This window comes from Sitophilus oryzae, unplaced genomic scaffold, assembly GCF_002938485.1.
Source record: "Sitophilus oryzae breed Bouriz unplaced genomic scaffold, Soryzae_2.0 scaffold_179_pilon_pilon, whole genome shotgun sequence".
NCBI lineage: Eukaryota > Metazoa > Arthropoda > Insecta > Coleoptera > Curculionidae > Sitophilus > Sitophilus oryzae.
In genome coordinates, this window is record NW_022146501.1 from 6,825,996 (window position 1) to 6,841,548 (window position 15,553).

The 15,553-nt window shown below is 31.9% G+C and overlaps 1 protein-coding gene across 5 annotated transcripts in view; it reads left to right on the forward strand.

Annotated features, from left to right (window-relative positions):
• The window catches only part of LOC115882903 (rab GTPase-activating protein 1-like), a 59,905-nt gene that overhangs the window by 22,697 nt on the left and 21,655 nt on the right, over positions 1–15,553 (forward strand). For all 5 annotated transcript variants that reach the window (XM_030901164.1, XM_030901166.1, XM_030901168.1 and 2 more), the window contains 2 exons: positions 12,397–12,562; positions 12,621–12,742. In XM_030901164.1, coding sequence (XP_030757024.1) covers positions 12,397–12,562; positions 12,621–12,742 — 288 coding nt within the window. The remainder of the gene's footprint in view (positions 1–12,396; positions 12,563–12,620; positions 12,743–15,553) is intronic.

Here is a 15,553-nt window from a genome sequence, read left to right on the forward strand (position 1 = left end):
TCTTCTAAGTTTTTTGTTATAATCTATTTATATCTCTTAATTTAAGATCTTTTAATTGTCTTTTTGTTCAAAATTTTTAATGTAGCTATATATTTGTAATCTATTTAAGAATTATTTATTTAATTTAAGAATTTTCTTCTAAGTTTTTTATTATAATTTATTTATATCACCAATTTAAGATCTTTTGATTGTTTTTAATTAAAATTTTTATTTTAAAAATTATATATACATTAAAAAAATTGTAGTTTTTTATGTAGCTATAAACTTCGCCCATATATATTTTTCAATAAAGACATTTATTATATTCTATAACGTTTTTATATACAGAGGGTCGCTGTTATGTATGGAAACGGTCGATTATTAGGTAAAATATAGGAGGTACCGCAAAAAGTTAAATACAAAAGTTATAGGAATTTTAAATATCTATTAGCGAGTAATAAATTTAAGTATACAGGGTCGGTCATAAAGTCGTGGCACTTAAAAGTTTTATTTTTTTAAATAGAACCCCCTGTATATTATTGCATATTTCAATTCTCCCTTCAATTCCAAGCAAAAATCGAAATACACACAATATACCTCAAACCAACCGTCTCCGAGTTATTGACTTTTGAAAATATCACTTAAAACAATTTGATTTAATTAATTTCGATATGTTCAGTTTCATTTAATGATGCCATTCTGCCGAAACTGTAATACTGTTGTAATGACTTTTTAAATGCCTATTAGCTACTAGTAAATTTAAGTATACAGGGTCGGTACTAATGTTGTGACACATCAAACTTTTTTTTTAAAATGGAACCCCCTATATACAGGGTTGTTCACCACATACGACACGGAGTATTGTAGCTAAACGATTAGATTTTTACAAATTTTAAGTTTTGGGTTCGTTGAAGGACTATTAGAGCTACAATTTAGAAATAATTTTACAAGATACAGAGTGTCCCAAATAAGTAAAAAATGCTATAGTTGTATTTTTTTAAATGGAATACCCTGTATATTATTCCATTTTTAAATTGTACGATTGAAATAAAGGTAAATTTTATTAAGGTTTATCACACTTAAACCTTACCGTTTTTGAAATATTTTTCAATTTTGTGAAATTGCAGTAAAAATTTTAAGGCTTCATTTCTCCAAGGGTATCAAAGTTTTTAATACTAAATATTTACTGAAATTTATTTATTGTTCAGTTATTGTGTTGCAATAATAAAAATTATACTACCTTATACAGAGTGTCTAAAATTTTATTTTAAAAAATTACTAGCTTTAAACGGCAATAACTTGTTTAATTTAAATGGAATGCCTTGTATATTTTTGGAGAATCAGATGCATAATTTAATTGTCTATCAAATTGTATTATACTACTTTTTACCTATCCCTTCAAGTTTTCGTAGAAAATGCATTTTCTTATAATTTAGACCTCATTTATCAATATACCCATGGAATATTAACCTTTTAGATTGTTTTTAAAGCAACAAATGTACAAAATGTACAGGATAGTAATATTATCGTTTTACCAAAACGGTAATATTACTAGCCCATTTTTCAAAAAGAAAACTATTTAAATCTTTACAAAAGAGTTTACCAATAATTAAATATACCACCATTATTTCCGCCCAAATACTAATTAATTACATACTTAATTATGTTCGTGAATAAATTATTCTAAATAAATGTGGATTTGAATCAGAAATCAATATAATAATAAGTTATAAAAATGAATGTCTCTGTTGTTACAAATAAGCATTTGTCAAAAATGAAATATCATTTTAAGGTGTTACTTTTATCACACTGTCACATAAAAATTCAGTTTTTTAGTTTTTGGAGCAATTATTATTAATCAACGCAAACAGTCAATTAATGTAGTTTGAATACTGGAATCATATTAATTGGTCCTCTTTAACAAATATTTAAACAGTTTTTTTTAATGAAATAAACTAACTATATCGACAATATTAGTATCTGTACTCTTTAAAAATTTGGTACATCTTTAAAAATAGTCTAAAATGTTAGTATTCCATGGGTATATTGATAAATGAATTTAAAATTACAAGAAAATGCATTTTCTACGGAAACTTGAAGCTATAGGTAAAAAATGGTATAATACAATTTGATAGACAATTAAATTGTGCATCTGATTCTCATAAAATATACAGGGTGTTCCATTTAAATTAAACAAGTTATTGCCGTTTAAAGCTAGTAATTATTTAAAATAAAATTTTAGACACTCTGTACAAGGTAGTATAATTTTTATTATTGCAACACAATAACTGATCAATAAATAAACTTCAGTAAATATTTAGTATTAAAAACTTTGATACCCTTGGAGAAATGAAGCCTTAAAATTTTTACTGCAATTTCACAAAATTGAAAATATTTCAAAAACGGGAAGGTTTAAGTGTTATAAACCTTAATAAAATTTACCTTTATTTCAATCGTAGAATCTAAAAATAGAATAATATACAGGGTGTTCCATTTAAAAAAATACAACTTTGATATTTTTTATTTATTTGGGACACTCTGTATCTTGTAAAAATATTTTTAAATTGTAGCTCTAATAGTCCTTCAACGAACCCCAAAACTTACAATTTGTAAAAATCTAATCGTTTAGCTACAATACTCCGTGTCGTATGTGGTGAACAACCCTGTATTATTGCATATTTTAATTCTACATTATGTACATAAATTGAAGAATTGAAGTGTTAAACGAAGATTTTGTAATTTCTAGACTTGATCTCATTTTATACATCTATAAATGCTAACTTGGGAACTAATGTCAAATATTCTTAAGTATCACAGCGTCGGCAGAATGGCATCATTAAATAAAATAAAACTGAACATATCGAAATTAATTAAATCAAATTGTTTAAGTGATATTTTCAAAAGTCAATAACTCGGAAACGGTTGGTTTGAAGTATATTGTGTGTATTTCGATTTTTCCTTAGAATTGAAGAGAGAATTGAAATATTCAATAATATACAGCAGGTTCTATTTAAAAAAAATGAAACTTTTATGTGCCACGACTTTATGACAGTCTTGTATAAAAAAGTGATAGAATTTTACGCAGAATCTAAAAATAAAATAAAAATAATGTTGCATTTAAAAAACATATGTTATATTCGCCAGACTTTTTGAAGCACCTTGTATACTCTATAATAATTTTGAAATGTGTATCCGTTGCTAACGTCATATTCAAGGCCTGACTGTTTTGACAGTTCTACCGAAGTGGTCCAGAATTAGTAGTCGTAAACAAACCAATTGTTTTCATTAGTTTCGCAACAAATCTGTGTTTTTACGCGTTTCTATGCTAATAAAATTATACTAAATAATTTTGAGTGAATAGTGAACTATCTAGATCCGATTCATAACATCGTACCCGCGAAAAAAAACATACTTTCGGTAAAAATTATAGTAACACAAACGATGCCGGCTGTGTGTCCGGGCTCTTTGAATAAGAAGACTAAGGAAGGAGCATATCAAAAATCTTAGGTACACCGCGATGGGCCTCAAATATGGCCGACTTAAATTCCGGTTTATCAGTGTCGTTCTAATTTTATTTAAAAAATGTAAAACTATGATGTAGGGTAGACGTGGGGTAGACTCAATAATTTGTTGTTTTATTTACGTTGTGAATAAATGTTGGTACTTATTAAAATTGTTATAAAATATATAATTCTAATAAAAGTAGATAGAGTTATAATAAGTATTTATTAACACAAACATCCGATACGCTACTGAAGCAGGTAAGTCAAATTAACGTATCTAAATTCTTTGACATCTAATCTTTGACAAGTAATAAATAAAAGCTAAAATGCAAGAAAAATATATAATTTAGTTAATTTAAGTGAATTTCATAAATGATCGGTTTACTACACGTATGTATATTATATAGTCACTTACTAGCGAAAAGTTGTTCCATTATTTCACTCAATTTTTGCCGAGATCTACCGCACGCTACACAACCAACTATTTTAGAGTCTTGTAAATCGCGATAGTGTCACTGTTAATTTAAGTTCTGCCACAATTTCCATCTAGATTTACTACCTTTATACAACTATCAGTAGTAGAATAAATAATAAATAACATAAAATCAGCTCCGTAAAGACTGACAAATCCACAAAATTTCAAATCAAATTCAAATGTGTCGAATGAATCGTCAAACAGAACTGTCAAGGATCCCCACCCTAGAGAGCTTTTATGGTGGCTTTTCCGCCCACCATGCATGAATACATGGATAGCATTATGCTCCTTCCTTAGTCTTCTTATTCAAAGTCCGGGCTAGGAAAAAGTTGGGGAATTTATATAAAAACATAATTAATAGGGCGTTAATGTTAGTGTATTAATTAACCAACGTTAGTGTATATATTAAGTAACCAACGTTAGTGTATATATTAAACCAACGTAAGTGACGTGTATTTTTATGTAAAACAGTTTTCGTTTCTTTATTTTTACTTTGTGAAATAAAAAATTCCGCGACATTGTTCTGTGCCTGTGCCTTGTAGCAGCAATTATAATAAGTACTCAGGATCTGTCTACATTCTCTTTCCCAACAATATTAACTGTAACTAGGTCACGTCCAAAACCTACAGAACATGCTGTGCCTACAATTTTTCCAATTCAACCCTCTTATGGACCCTCTGTGCATGTTCCCATAAAGAGAAAACGTCCCGATGAAAGAAAACAAGATTTGGAAATTCAGGATGAAATAAATATTGAAAAGTATTATTATTATTATGAAATATATATTATTATTGTGAAATGGCAATATATTTTAAAGAAATTAAATGAATCTGTACTTTATTTCAGTATTTTATATAAAAAAAATGATATCTTTGTCTTTTTATTTACGATTTATGGAGTTGGTTACTTGATGAACATCGAACTACAAATTACTTAATGTTAATAGTTAATTCTATCTGATATCCACATTTTTTAAATATGTTAGGCAAATTTTTACAATTATTTTTAATTAAACTTTAAAATGTATTCTGCCGTTATCATATACAATACATTTTCTTAACTTGTCGATAAACGCATAGTTTTCAAATTTTTTAATATTTGGAAACTTTTATCACAGGTATATTATTACTAGTTGCTAAATACTCGCTAACGCAATTTTAGGACACGCTTTTTATTATCTAGATTTTATTTTGTTCATCTTATGCTGTAGTTTATTTCATATTAATATTCGTTCGCTTTAGATCTAAATTTTAATGCTATTCAATTACTTTAACGCGATAAAAAGTTAATGTTATTTGTTAATACCTTTCTGTATAATATTTTTCATATTTATATCTGGCAAAGCTATCAATAAATACTATTATTTATGCAAAAACTATATGCAGTACCATATGGCACAATACAAAAGCCGGACTAGTGCGGTGACGTCACAAATCGATGTCTCTGGCCTGTATGTCATGTTGGTTATGGTGTATCTTAACCGTCTCTATAACTTATATTTACTATTTTTGTGTAAACCTCGACACAAATCAGATTATGGACTTTACTCTATCATTGACACCCTGTACAAACACCAAAAATTAGGTTTTGATGACCGTAATAATCAAGCAGCCGGATCTTGAACTGTAATGTGACTTCCATCCACAGCTCCAATAACTCTTGGAAACATTGCTAGTTGATAAAAAGCTTTCGTCTTATACAGGGTGAGTCTTAAGTGCAAATATAAAAGAAACATATTTTCTCTTTACCATTTTTGAAATTAGTCCGAAATAACAGGTTATTTTACTGTGAAAATTTTAATAAACAATAATTTTTTGTTTAAATTTTGAGAACCACTGGATATTTTCTTGCTCAGTAATTGTTTATTTTGCCTTGTGCTCAATTTCTATTTTAATAGAAGCATTTGATAGGATTATCTGTGGTCAGTAAACAAACAAAAATAAACACATCACTATTTTTTTTAATCAATCGTATATAGTGGCTTAATAATAAATTGTTATTAAATATTTTTTTTTCAACAATATATTTTTGTTTATGTTTACATTAACTTAAAATATTTTATCAACTATATCGGGTGTTTCTCAAAAGTGGCTCACCCCTATTACTTTTTTAGAGAAAAAAACAAGATTTGGTCATAGATAAATGAAACAAGTTTAGATTGGAAAGTGCCCATAAGGACAATGTAAACACTATTTGGCGCTATTCTCGCAACGGTCGCGACCCAAAACTTTTAAAAATTTCGGAGCGGTTCGGCTGTTTCCGGAATTATATCGCCAAATATTGTTTATTCAAATTTAATATTATTTTCGTTTAATTTTATAAATAAAATACAGTGTGTTGCATACAAGAAACTTTATTTTATATAAGGACGCATGTATGAAATACCTATGAAACATTGGAAACCGACGTTATGCCACGATCCACGATGGTTTTTGCAGTTCACAGTCCACAGCACAGCTTTTTAAGTTTTTAATGCCACTTTTTCACAATTATCACCGGTTGGAGTAAATAAAACTTGAATTAAACTCATGGTATAAAGAAAACAAGGTATGATCGATTGCGGTTCCAATCTCGTTAAGTTTGCGCATACCACCTGTGACGTCATACGCCATCCAAAAAAATATCCATATTGTGCAATTGCCACTAATAAAAAAAAGACATAAAATAGGGAAGAATTAGGACATAACCCCAAAAGTTATGTCAAATCATCGAGCTTGACATTTGAAAAATTATTTTCACATTTATTGTGTTATCTGTTTGACAATTTGAAATTGGCGCGCGGAACTTGCCGACCAATGGTGCCGTTTATCACCTGTGACGTAGTGACCAACCTGCGCAATATCATACCTTGTATTCTTTGTATGATGAATTAAACTCACAAGATAGCAATAATTACTTTGAAAATGGACGCTATAAACACTTTTCGGAATTTCTTTAATGAGAGCGGTTTAGATTTTGAAAGATTATTATGATTTTTGAAGATTCTGACTTTGACGAGAGAAAATTATTTCTGTTTTTGTTTGCCGTTGTTCTTAGCGACCGCTATAGCAGCGCCAGATCGCGTATAACGGTCGCGACCCAAAATAATTTCGCGACCTAAAATTTTTACGGGCTTTCCAATCTAAACTTGTTGCATTTATCTATGGATTTGGTATGTTAGTATATGACATAAATTAGGTTTGATTGACGTATTCAATTGTTTTCGGTCACTTCCTGTTTCACCAGAAATAACTACAACCTTTGATTTTTAAATGGCACCCTCGGTTTTTTTTTTACTTTACTCGATAGAAAATGACACTCTGAATAGAATGACATATCATATGTCAATTTTTGACATTTTGCTTGAGAAAAAAATTAATTTAAATTGCAATCTGGAGTGCCATGACTGTTAAAACACTAATTTTTTTATCTAGGAGCCTTGGAAAAATAGATTTGATCGTCTAATGTTCTTGGTGTCTTGTCCTGACCGGTTAAAAGATGCACAAGTCGTACTTTTAATCATATCTCAATTTTTTCAAACGGAACGAGGGTGGCTCATTAGCATATTTGGACAAAGCATTTTTTACAAATTATTTGGTACCACACACTTGGTATTTCGAGTCAAATTGTCGTTATGAACAGTATGTTACAATTTCAAATAAACCATATGCGAAAATGTCAAAAGTTGACATATGATGTCATTCTACTCAGAGTGTCATTTTCTAAAGCATAAAGTAAAAAAATACCGAAAAAATACCGTTTAAAATCAAAAATTGTTTCCGGTGAAACAGGAAGTGACCGGAAACAATTTTATTGAATACCCTAATCAATCCTGATTTATGTCATAAAACGTGCCAAACTCGTTTTTTTTTTAATTTAAGAAATACAAAAAAATATATGGGTGAGCCACTTTTCAGACACACCCGGTATAAATTTATTCTCTTTTTTTTTTTGTTTTCACTCTTGGCTTTAGGTCGTTGGGGTTGCAAAGATGTTTTTAGATTTTGTTCATTATTTTTTTTATTTTATGACGACGTTTCAACAGTATATGTCTTTTTCAAGCCTCTTGAACGTAGATTCTTACAGAGTTAAAATTTGTTAAACTGGACAACACAATAACACATATTAACTATTGTTTTTAATTGTTTTTGGACATTACTTTACTATAGAGCACGTACGTATTTCCTTTGCAGATCGCTCTGTATAAAACACATTTATCGTTTCAAATAAACTTGTGTAAATATTCGTTGTATAAGTGTTTTATCTAAATAATAATATTATGAGTAAACAATAAGTTTTTGTTTTTGGTGTCAGTGAACTTTTGATTTACGTAAAGAATTATTAAATAATCAGTTTACTTGTTATGTTATACCGTGTGGTGCATCGGAATAAGGGACATAGGAAATCTCATGTAAATTTTGAGAAGGTTTAATATTATCTCCCCAGATTATTTTAAGCATAAGTTGTATGAGATTTTTTTGAAGAGGCATTAAAGATTAAAGTTGTACTTTCGTCTAAAATTTCGTTTTATTCAGAGTCGGCATTTAAATGTTATTTGCAAAAAACTCCCTTAAAATTAGTGAAATCGACTGGCTGTCTAATGAATAGGCTGTAATTGAAGGTGAAGGTTGAATGTAATATCTAAAAAAGGTTCCGTGTTTTCATTTACTGAATACTAGCATGTACCCGCGACTTCGTTCGCGTCGAATTAATAATTTGTAATGGTGATGATAAAGCGAAGCAAGAATTTTTATTAACATACAAACTAGAGGTGTGTAGTTCGTGAACGAACTAGTTCCAATGTACTATTCCGACCCGGGAATGAAAGGAACTATATAGTTTCTGGTTTCTCAAAGAACTAGTTCCTCAGGACCTATTCCGGGATCGAGACTGTGACCGATATAGAATAATACGCGACGGCGATGGATCGGCTAGCGCGCGTAGCGCAATGGTAGGCAGGAGTGGGGAGTGCCAGCCGTACAATATCGGGTCCGGACCACAGTCCGGACCTAGAGGAACTAAACTAAATAGACTAGGTTACGTACGAACGGATCGGGCCAGCGCGATCGATACTAGGCAGGAGTGGGGAATGCCAGCCGTATGCCGTATGTTATCGGATCCGGACTTAAAGGAACTAGAGGAACTAAATAAAAGACTAGTTTACGTATGGATCAGCCAGCGCGATTGATGCTAGGCAGGCGTGGGGAGTGCCAGCCGCTTGTTATCGGATCCGGACATAGAGGAACTATTAAAAAACTAGTTCACGGGAATCTATTCAGTCGGCAGATCCGAGATATAATACAAGGCGACGACGATGGATTCGGCCTTGTCTATTGCCACAGCCGGCGCGGCTTAATTACCACAGAAAATTGTCGTGGATACTGTTTTTGATTTTTAGTTTGTTTTTTAAATAGTTTATGGGAATGTTTCAATTTAGGTCCCTAAAATTAAGAAATATCTTATAAAACGAAGTAGATATTCTGAATTTTTAAGTGAGGAAAAATGCAATTTTTTTAATATTTGCTCCAATTGATTTATTATATAGTTTTTTAAATTCTGATTTGAGTTTTTTTATTTTTTTTATCTGCAATAAAACTTAGCTATATGTTTTTAACATACACAATTACAGGTCTCGTTATATCTCCGTACAATATAAAAATTATACAGATCATACTTTGAATAGTTCTGACTGATAACGAAACGCATTAGCAAGCAAGGGGGATGTTAATGTTAGTCGGGAACTATTGTGAACTAAAGACCTAGTTCAAGGAACTATTCCTCTGGAGGAACTAGAACTAAGGAACTAGTTCCTCCCAAGGAACTAGAATTCCCACCTCTAATACAAACTGGATAAAATTTTCTCATCTTTATGCCAGCATGAGAAAAAACAATATGGCGATATTATTATATAACTTGGTAATATTTCAGTGGTAGTTTCATTTCGTTGGAATTTGACTTTCGAAAGATCCGTTTGCCAAAAATAAGCTTTTTACGCCAAGCAGTTTAAGCAGAATCGTGGTTAAGAAATTACCCAACTTTTTGGAACACCCTGTATGATTTTTTAAAAAATTTCAAAATATATAAAAAAACCAAATAAATTATTCTTGTCCAAGCGTTTTCCCGAAAGACTAACCGTTTTTTAAATAACAAATATTGTAATATTTGAGGGGCGTTTTCACCCTCTTGGAATTTGAGATTCGAGAAATCTTTCCTTATTGAACCTCTACACCCCACAGTCAATCCGTTTACCAAAAATCAGCTTTAAACGTCAAGCAGTTTAAGCAGAATCGTGATTACTCAATGGTCATGTTTTATGAAACACCCTGTATAAATTTTTAAAAAATCTTAAAATATGTAAAACAACAAAATAAAATATACGTGTTTAAGAGTTTTTTCCCGAAAAACTCACCGGTTTTTAAATCAAAAATATTCTAATATTTGAGGGGTGGTTTTCACCCCTTTAGAATTCGAGTTTCGAAAAATCCATTCTTATCGAACCTCTACATCCTAAAGTCAATCCGTTTTCCAAAATTCAGCTTTTTACGTCAAGCGCTTTAAGCAGGATCGTGATTAATCAACGACCAGATTTTTCGAAACACCCTGTATACATTTTTAAAATATGTAAAAAACAAAATAAAATATACGCGTTTAAGGTTTTTTTCGGAAACTTGACCGTTTTTTAAATAAAAAATATTGTAATATTTGAGAGGTGGTATCAGCCCCTTGGAACTGGAATTTCGAAAAATCCCTTTTAATCGAACCTCTACACCCTAGAATCAACCTGTATGGCAAAATTGAGTTTCTTACGTTGAGTGGTTTGAGCAGGATCGTGATTAATCAGTGAGTCAGTCACTTAAGGATTTTATATATTAGTATAGATTTGTAAGGGTTATAAAATACAACAACTTATTAATTTAAAACATATTTGATACAAACGAGAACGTTTTTTTTCTAAATTACTATGTAATTTTAATCACCGTGTAAAACCACACAAACGCCTACAAAAAAAATCGTTATCCGACAATGTAATTAATATTAACGGCAAAACATTACCATGTGCGCGTTATCGATAAAAGTAGAAACACTTTGTTTACCATTTAACGTTAAAATTTAACAGATACCACCAGATTGTCGTTGTGTTATCTTTGCACTTGCATTGTTTATATTTTTCCGCGTCCATTGGCGTTCTCGTGAATTGGAATTTGTGAACTGTCAAAATTGTCGAAAGTTTACAGTGGGGGGTCTGTTTATAAAAAATATACATTCAATAATTGCTAAATGTCCCGCCTATGATTGTAGTCAAATTGGAGGATTTGTAGAGCCACAGATTATGTATACTATATGTATACAGATAAAAATCTTATCTCTAATTCGTGGTACGAAAATTGTTTTTTAGGACGATGTGTTAACGAGTAAAATTTCCTGTGCGCAATAATAAACTCGCGTAAAATAACAATAAACAGCGTAATAGAGAGATATCGCTAAACCGAATAGCGTGCATGGACGTTAATAAGGCCAGGTGTTATTTCCTTTACGTGAGGTGGTATTAACTCTCTTCATTTATAGATATCGGATCGGAAAGAATTCTGTTCGCGTCGCATCCGGTATTTAAACTTAACCTAACTTTGAAATTGTTTTGTTTACTAGGTATTTTAAAACTAAAGGGTTAAAGTGCTTATTTCCAGTGCTTTATTGTTCAACGTCTGCCAGTGGGTTTGGGGCAACAAACAACAAATTCTCTTAGAAGGGCTAAGTCGTCATCTGCTGTAAACCTAAGCCTCTTTATAGGTTCTTTAATATTGGAATAGGTGGAATCCATATTTTGGGCCATATTTATTTAATTAAAACTAATCCCAGCTACTTAAATATCAAATTACCTAATAAAACTATTTTTTTTTTCAATTTCAGAGAAACGGTAAGGACTTTGAAAAAAACGTTTCAATAAAAGCTAGAAGCAAATAATTATAGAGATAATAAAAGCAAAATAATTATAGAGACTATTTTTATGTAAAATTGGACGTTCCACAACTTTTATTTGAACTTATGAAAATAGCTAAAATTCAAATAAAATAGGAGATTAATAGGAGGGGGTAAAATTAGAATTTTAATTTTACTTTTGTCATGAAATCGCTATTATTGTGCGAAGAAATTTACAGAGTTGTCAATCTATATTATGTCTTTATCTGCGTTAAGATCTCTAAAATCTGATACACGATTCGTTGAGACTGAATATTAGTCATTATTATAGAAACTGATTTTCAATTTTTATTCTCGGGTAAAAAAATCTTGGTGCGCCACTGTATGCCCCTAGTGGTATTATTCCCTTCTGTTGTTAAATTTCACTTGAACTATGCATTACAGAACATCACAATTTTATTGTTTATAATGTTAAAGTACAGTGATGCAATTTTAAGAAATTATTCGTTTTGCTATTAAAACTAACAGAACTATTTATAACAGAACGTTGTCGGAGAACACGAGATCATCTACGAAGTGTTGAGCATGGAGACCTCCGGGGAAATCGACAAGAACTTACTGAACCTCAACTTGAACCTGTCCAGCCTTATCCAATCGCCCAGTATTACTTCTATAGATAACTTGACACCGAAGGAGGAATATCAATCAGGTTTGAATACTTTTTAGGTTGGTTTTGAGTTTTATCCTTACATAAATTATGTTTTAAGACGGCGATGAACCCCTACTGAGTGGGACTGGCTTAGTCTCAAAAGACTGCTCTGAAGATATTTTGGAATCGTGGGCGGAGATTTTGACCAAATGGAAGCAGACTCATCAGAAACCTAAGCAGGTGAGTTATGTTTTATTTCTCTAAGAGTCCATTTCACCAGTCCGAAAAAGTAGCAAAATAAGCGTTGAAAAGTAGCAAAATAAGCAAATGAAGAAGGAAATTAAAGATAAAGGGTTATACTATATCCGTATTGTAGCACATTTTTAGACAACTTCTTTATCTTTAAGATTTTGATGGTCAAGCATAAACAAAATATTCCTTATGTTTGGACTAAATTTTCTGGAATATATAGACATAATTTTAAATTCTCTTACAATACGGAAATAGATTGAATTTTTGTGATTATAGTGATATAAAATTTATATGGTTTTGTAACAAATTGCTCGCTATTTTATGGCAAATGCTGTAGCTCTGCAAACCTTAATCAAGCCTTGATCAAAGCACGTGCGTTTGGAATTTTGGGTGTGGCTTAACACGACAGGATCGGGCTAAGCCTTAGGCAGATTTCTGAAATATAGTATATATTTCCTTCGGCCATATACCTGCTTTACCCGACCCCTGATAGCGACCCAAAAGTACAGCGTAATAGACTCTCAAGGAGCCGTTCTTATCAGTAACACTGCGACCCCTAAAGCCTATTGTATTTGTCTCCTCTTTATGTCCCTGTACCCTGCACCATCTTGTGCAGGTCCTTTATAGGATGGGAGCATAATTCCTCCTATTCCAGCGTTGCTTTCTCAAATAGAAAGCGTCGCTTGCGATCCAGAGCTTCGCAGTGATATACAGGGTGGCCCATCGAAAACGTTCCGCAAGGCATAACGGCCAGGGTATTCTTTTTTTCAAAAAATCCAAAAACACGTCAATTTTGTTTGTGAGGGGGACAACTTTTGCCCCAAAAATGATTGCAAAATCTTCAACCCTCTAAACGGGGGTGTCATCCCCCAGCTTTTTTCAAATGGGAAGGGGGGTCAAGTATGGTCAAGTAGCGCCGCAATGAAAAGAGCTTTCTATTCTCTATATTTCCCCGCATCGTTTTTGAAAAATCGGTCGAGTCATTGAGAAACTATGAAGGATTGAAATTTGAAAAGTTTATTTAAACATTTATCAGAGTAAATGATAAGGATAAATTCCTACGACCAATTTGAGTTTTTTTCTTATTATTCTAGATGTTTACGCATTTTTTCACTTGCCACAAGGTTCAACGATCAGGTGCGGTAGTTGCTAGATAGCTGCTCTGTGGCTTGTGCGTTGAAGTTCTTCTCAATATCGTTAAACTGACCTACAATAGAATTTCCAAAAATACCAGCCCAGACGTTCAATTTCTGAGGGTTTTGTGTGTGCACCTCGTGAAAAACCCTGGGGTTGTCCTCAGCCCAGTACCGACAGTTGTGCCGATAAACTACATCGTTCAAAAATAAAGTACAATCATCCGAAAAACACACATTAAATAGGAAATTATTATCATTCGCCACTCGTTCACTCATAGTTTCACAAAATTGCAAACGACGATCAAAATTGTCTTCGTTAAGTTCTTGTACCAACTAAATTTTGTACGGGTAGAACTTGTGTTTTTTTAATATCCTTTGGACATTTGTACGATTCACGACGGTCTCATTGGCCAATTTTCTTGTACTCAGCGTACTATCCATGGCAACTTGGCCCAATACGAATACCTCCATAGCATCATTTACTACAGGATTTTCCCTCTGCCTCTTTTTATTCATAACGGAACCAGTTTCGCGAAATTTTGTTACTAACTCGCGAACAATTTTGCCATAAAGGTGTTTGTCAGGATGGCGTTCATTGAATATCTGCGCAACCCGATTGCCACATTCATTATTTTTAAAATAAAGTTCGATTATTTCCACTTTTTCTGCAAGTGAGTACACTATAATAATTGTTAAAAAGTTTAACGATATTAAGAAGAACTTCAACGCATAAATCACAGAACAGCTATCTAGCAACTACCGCACCTGATCGTTCAACCTTGTGGCAAGTGAAAAAATGCCTAAACATCTAGAAATAATAAGAAAAAACAGCAAATTGGTCGAAGGAATTTACCCTTATCATTTACTCTGATAAATGTTTAAATAAACTTTTCAAATTTAAATCCTTTATAATTTCTCAATGACTCGACCCTTTTCATTGCGGTACCACTTGACCCCCCTTTGCATTTGAAAAAAATTGGTGGATGACACCCCCGCTTAGAGGGTTGAAGATTTTGCAATCATTTTTGGGGCAAAAGTTGTCCCTCTCACAAACAAAATTGACGTGTTTTTGAATTTTGTGAAAAAAAAATTACCCTGGCCGTTATGCCTTGCGGAACGTTCACGATGGGCCACCCTGTATTGTGTTCCGCTGTTTCAGGATCTTTTTCGCAGAGTCTGCAAGGAAGTCTTAGTCCTTGATGCAGATTGAGCTTGTTCAGGTATTCCTCGACAGCCATATGTCCTGTCAAGGTACCTGTTGTAATCTGCACTTTATTCTTGCCAAGCATTAGCAGTTCCTTTGTAGTTTTAGAATTATGGTAATCGCAAAACAATTTCCGATGCACGTGATCAACTTTGAGTGACAAGTGATGGCGACAGCGCTGTCAGATTGTGATGGATTTATGAGATGAATCTTAATTTAAAATTGACAAACAATATATTTATTATATTATTTTTTAAAGAGTTTACGTTTTATTTTTAATTTAATAACTAATATTTTAGTAATTAATTGATTTATTTGTTTTATACCTTATTCTACTTATTACATATTGCCCAAAAACTAGTCCATTATGAAGATTATTCTAAGCGTTATTATGGGTTATTTATTTATTGATGTACAGGGTGGACCATTTTGGTTGTTTCTATAGGGTATCTAGGAAAC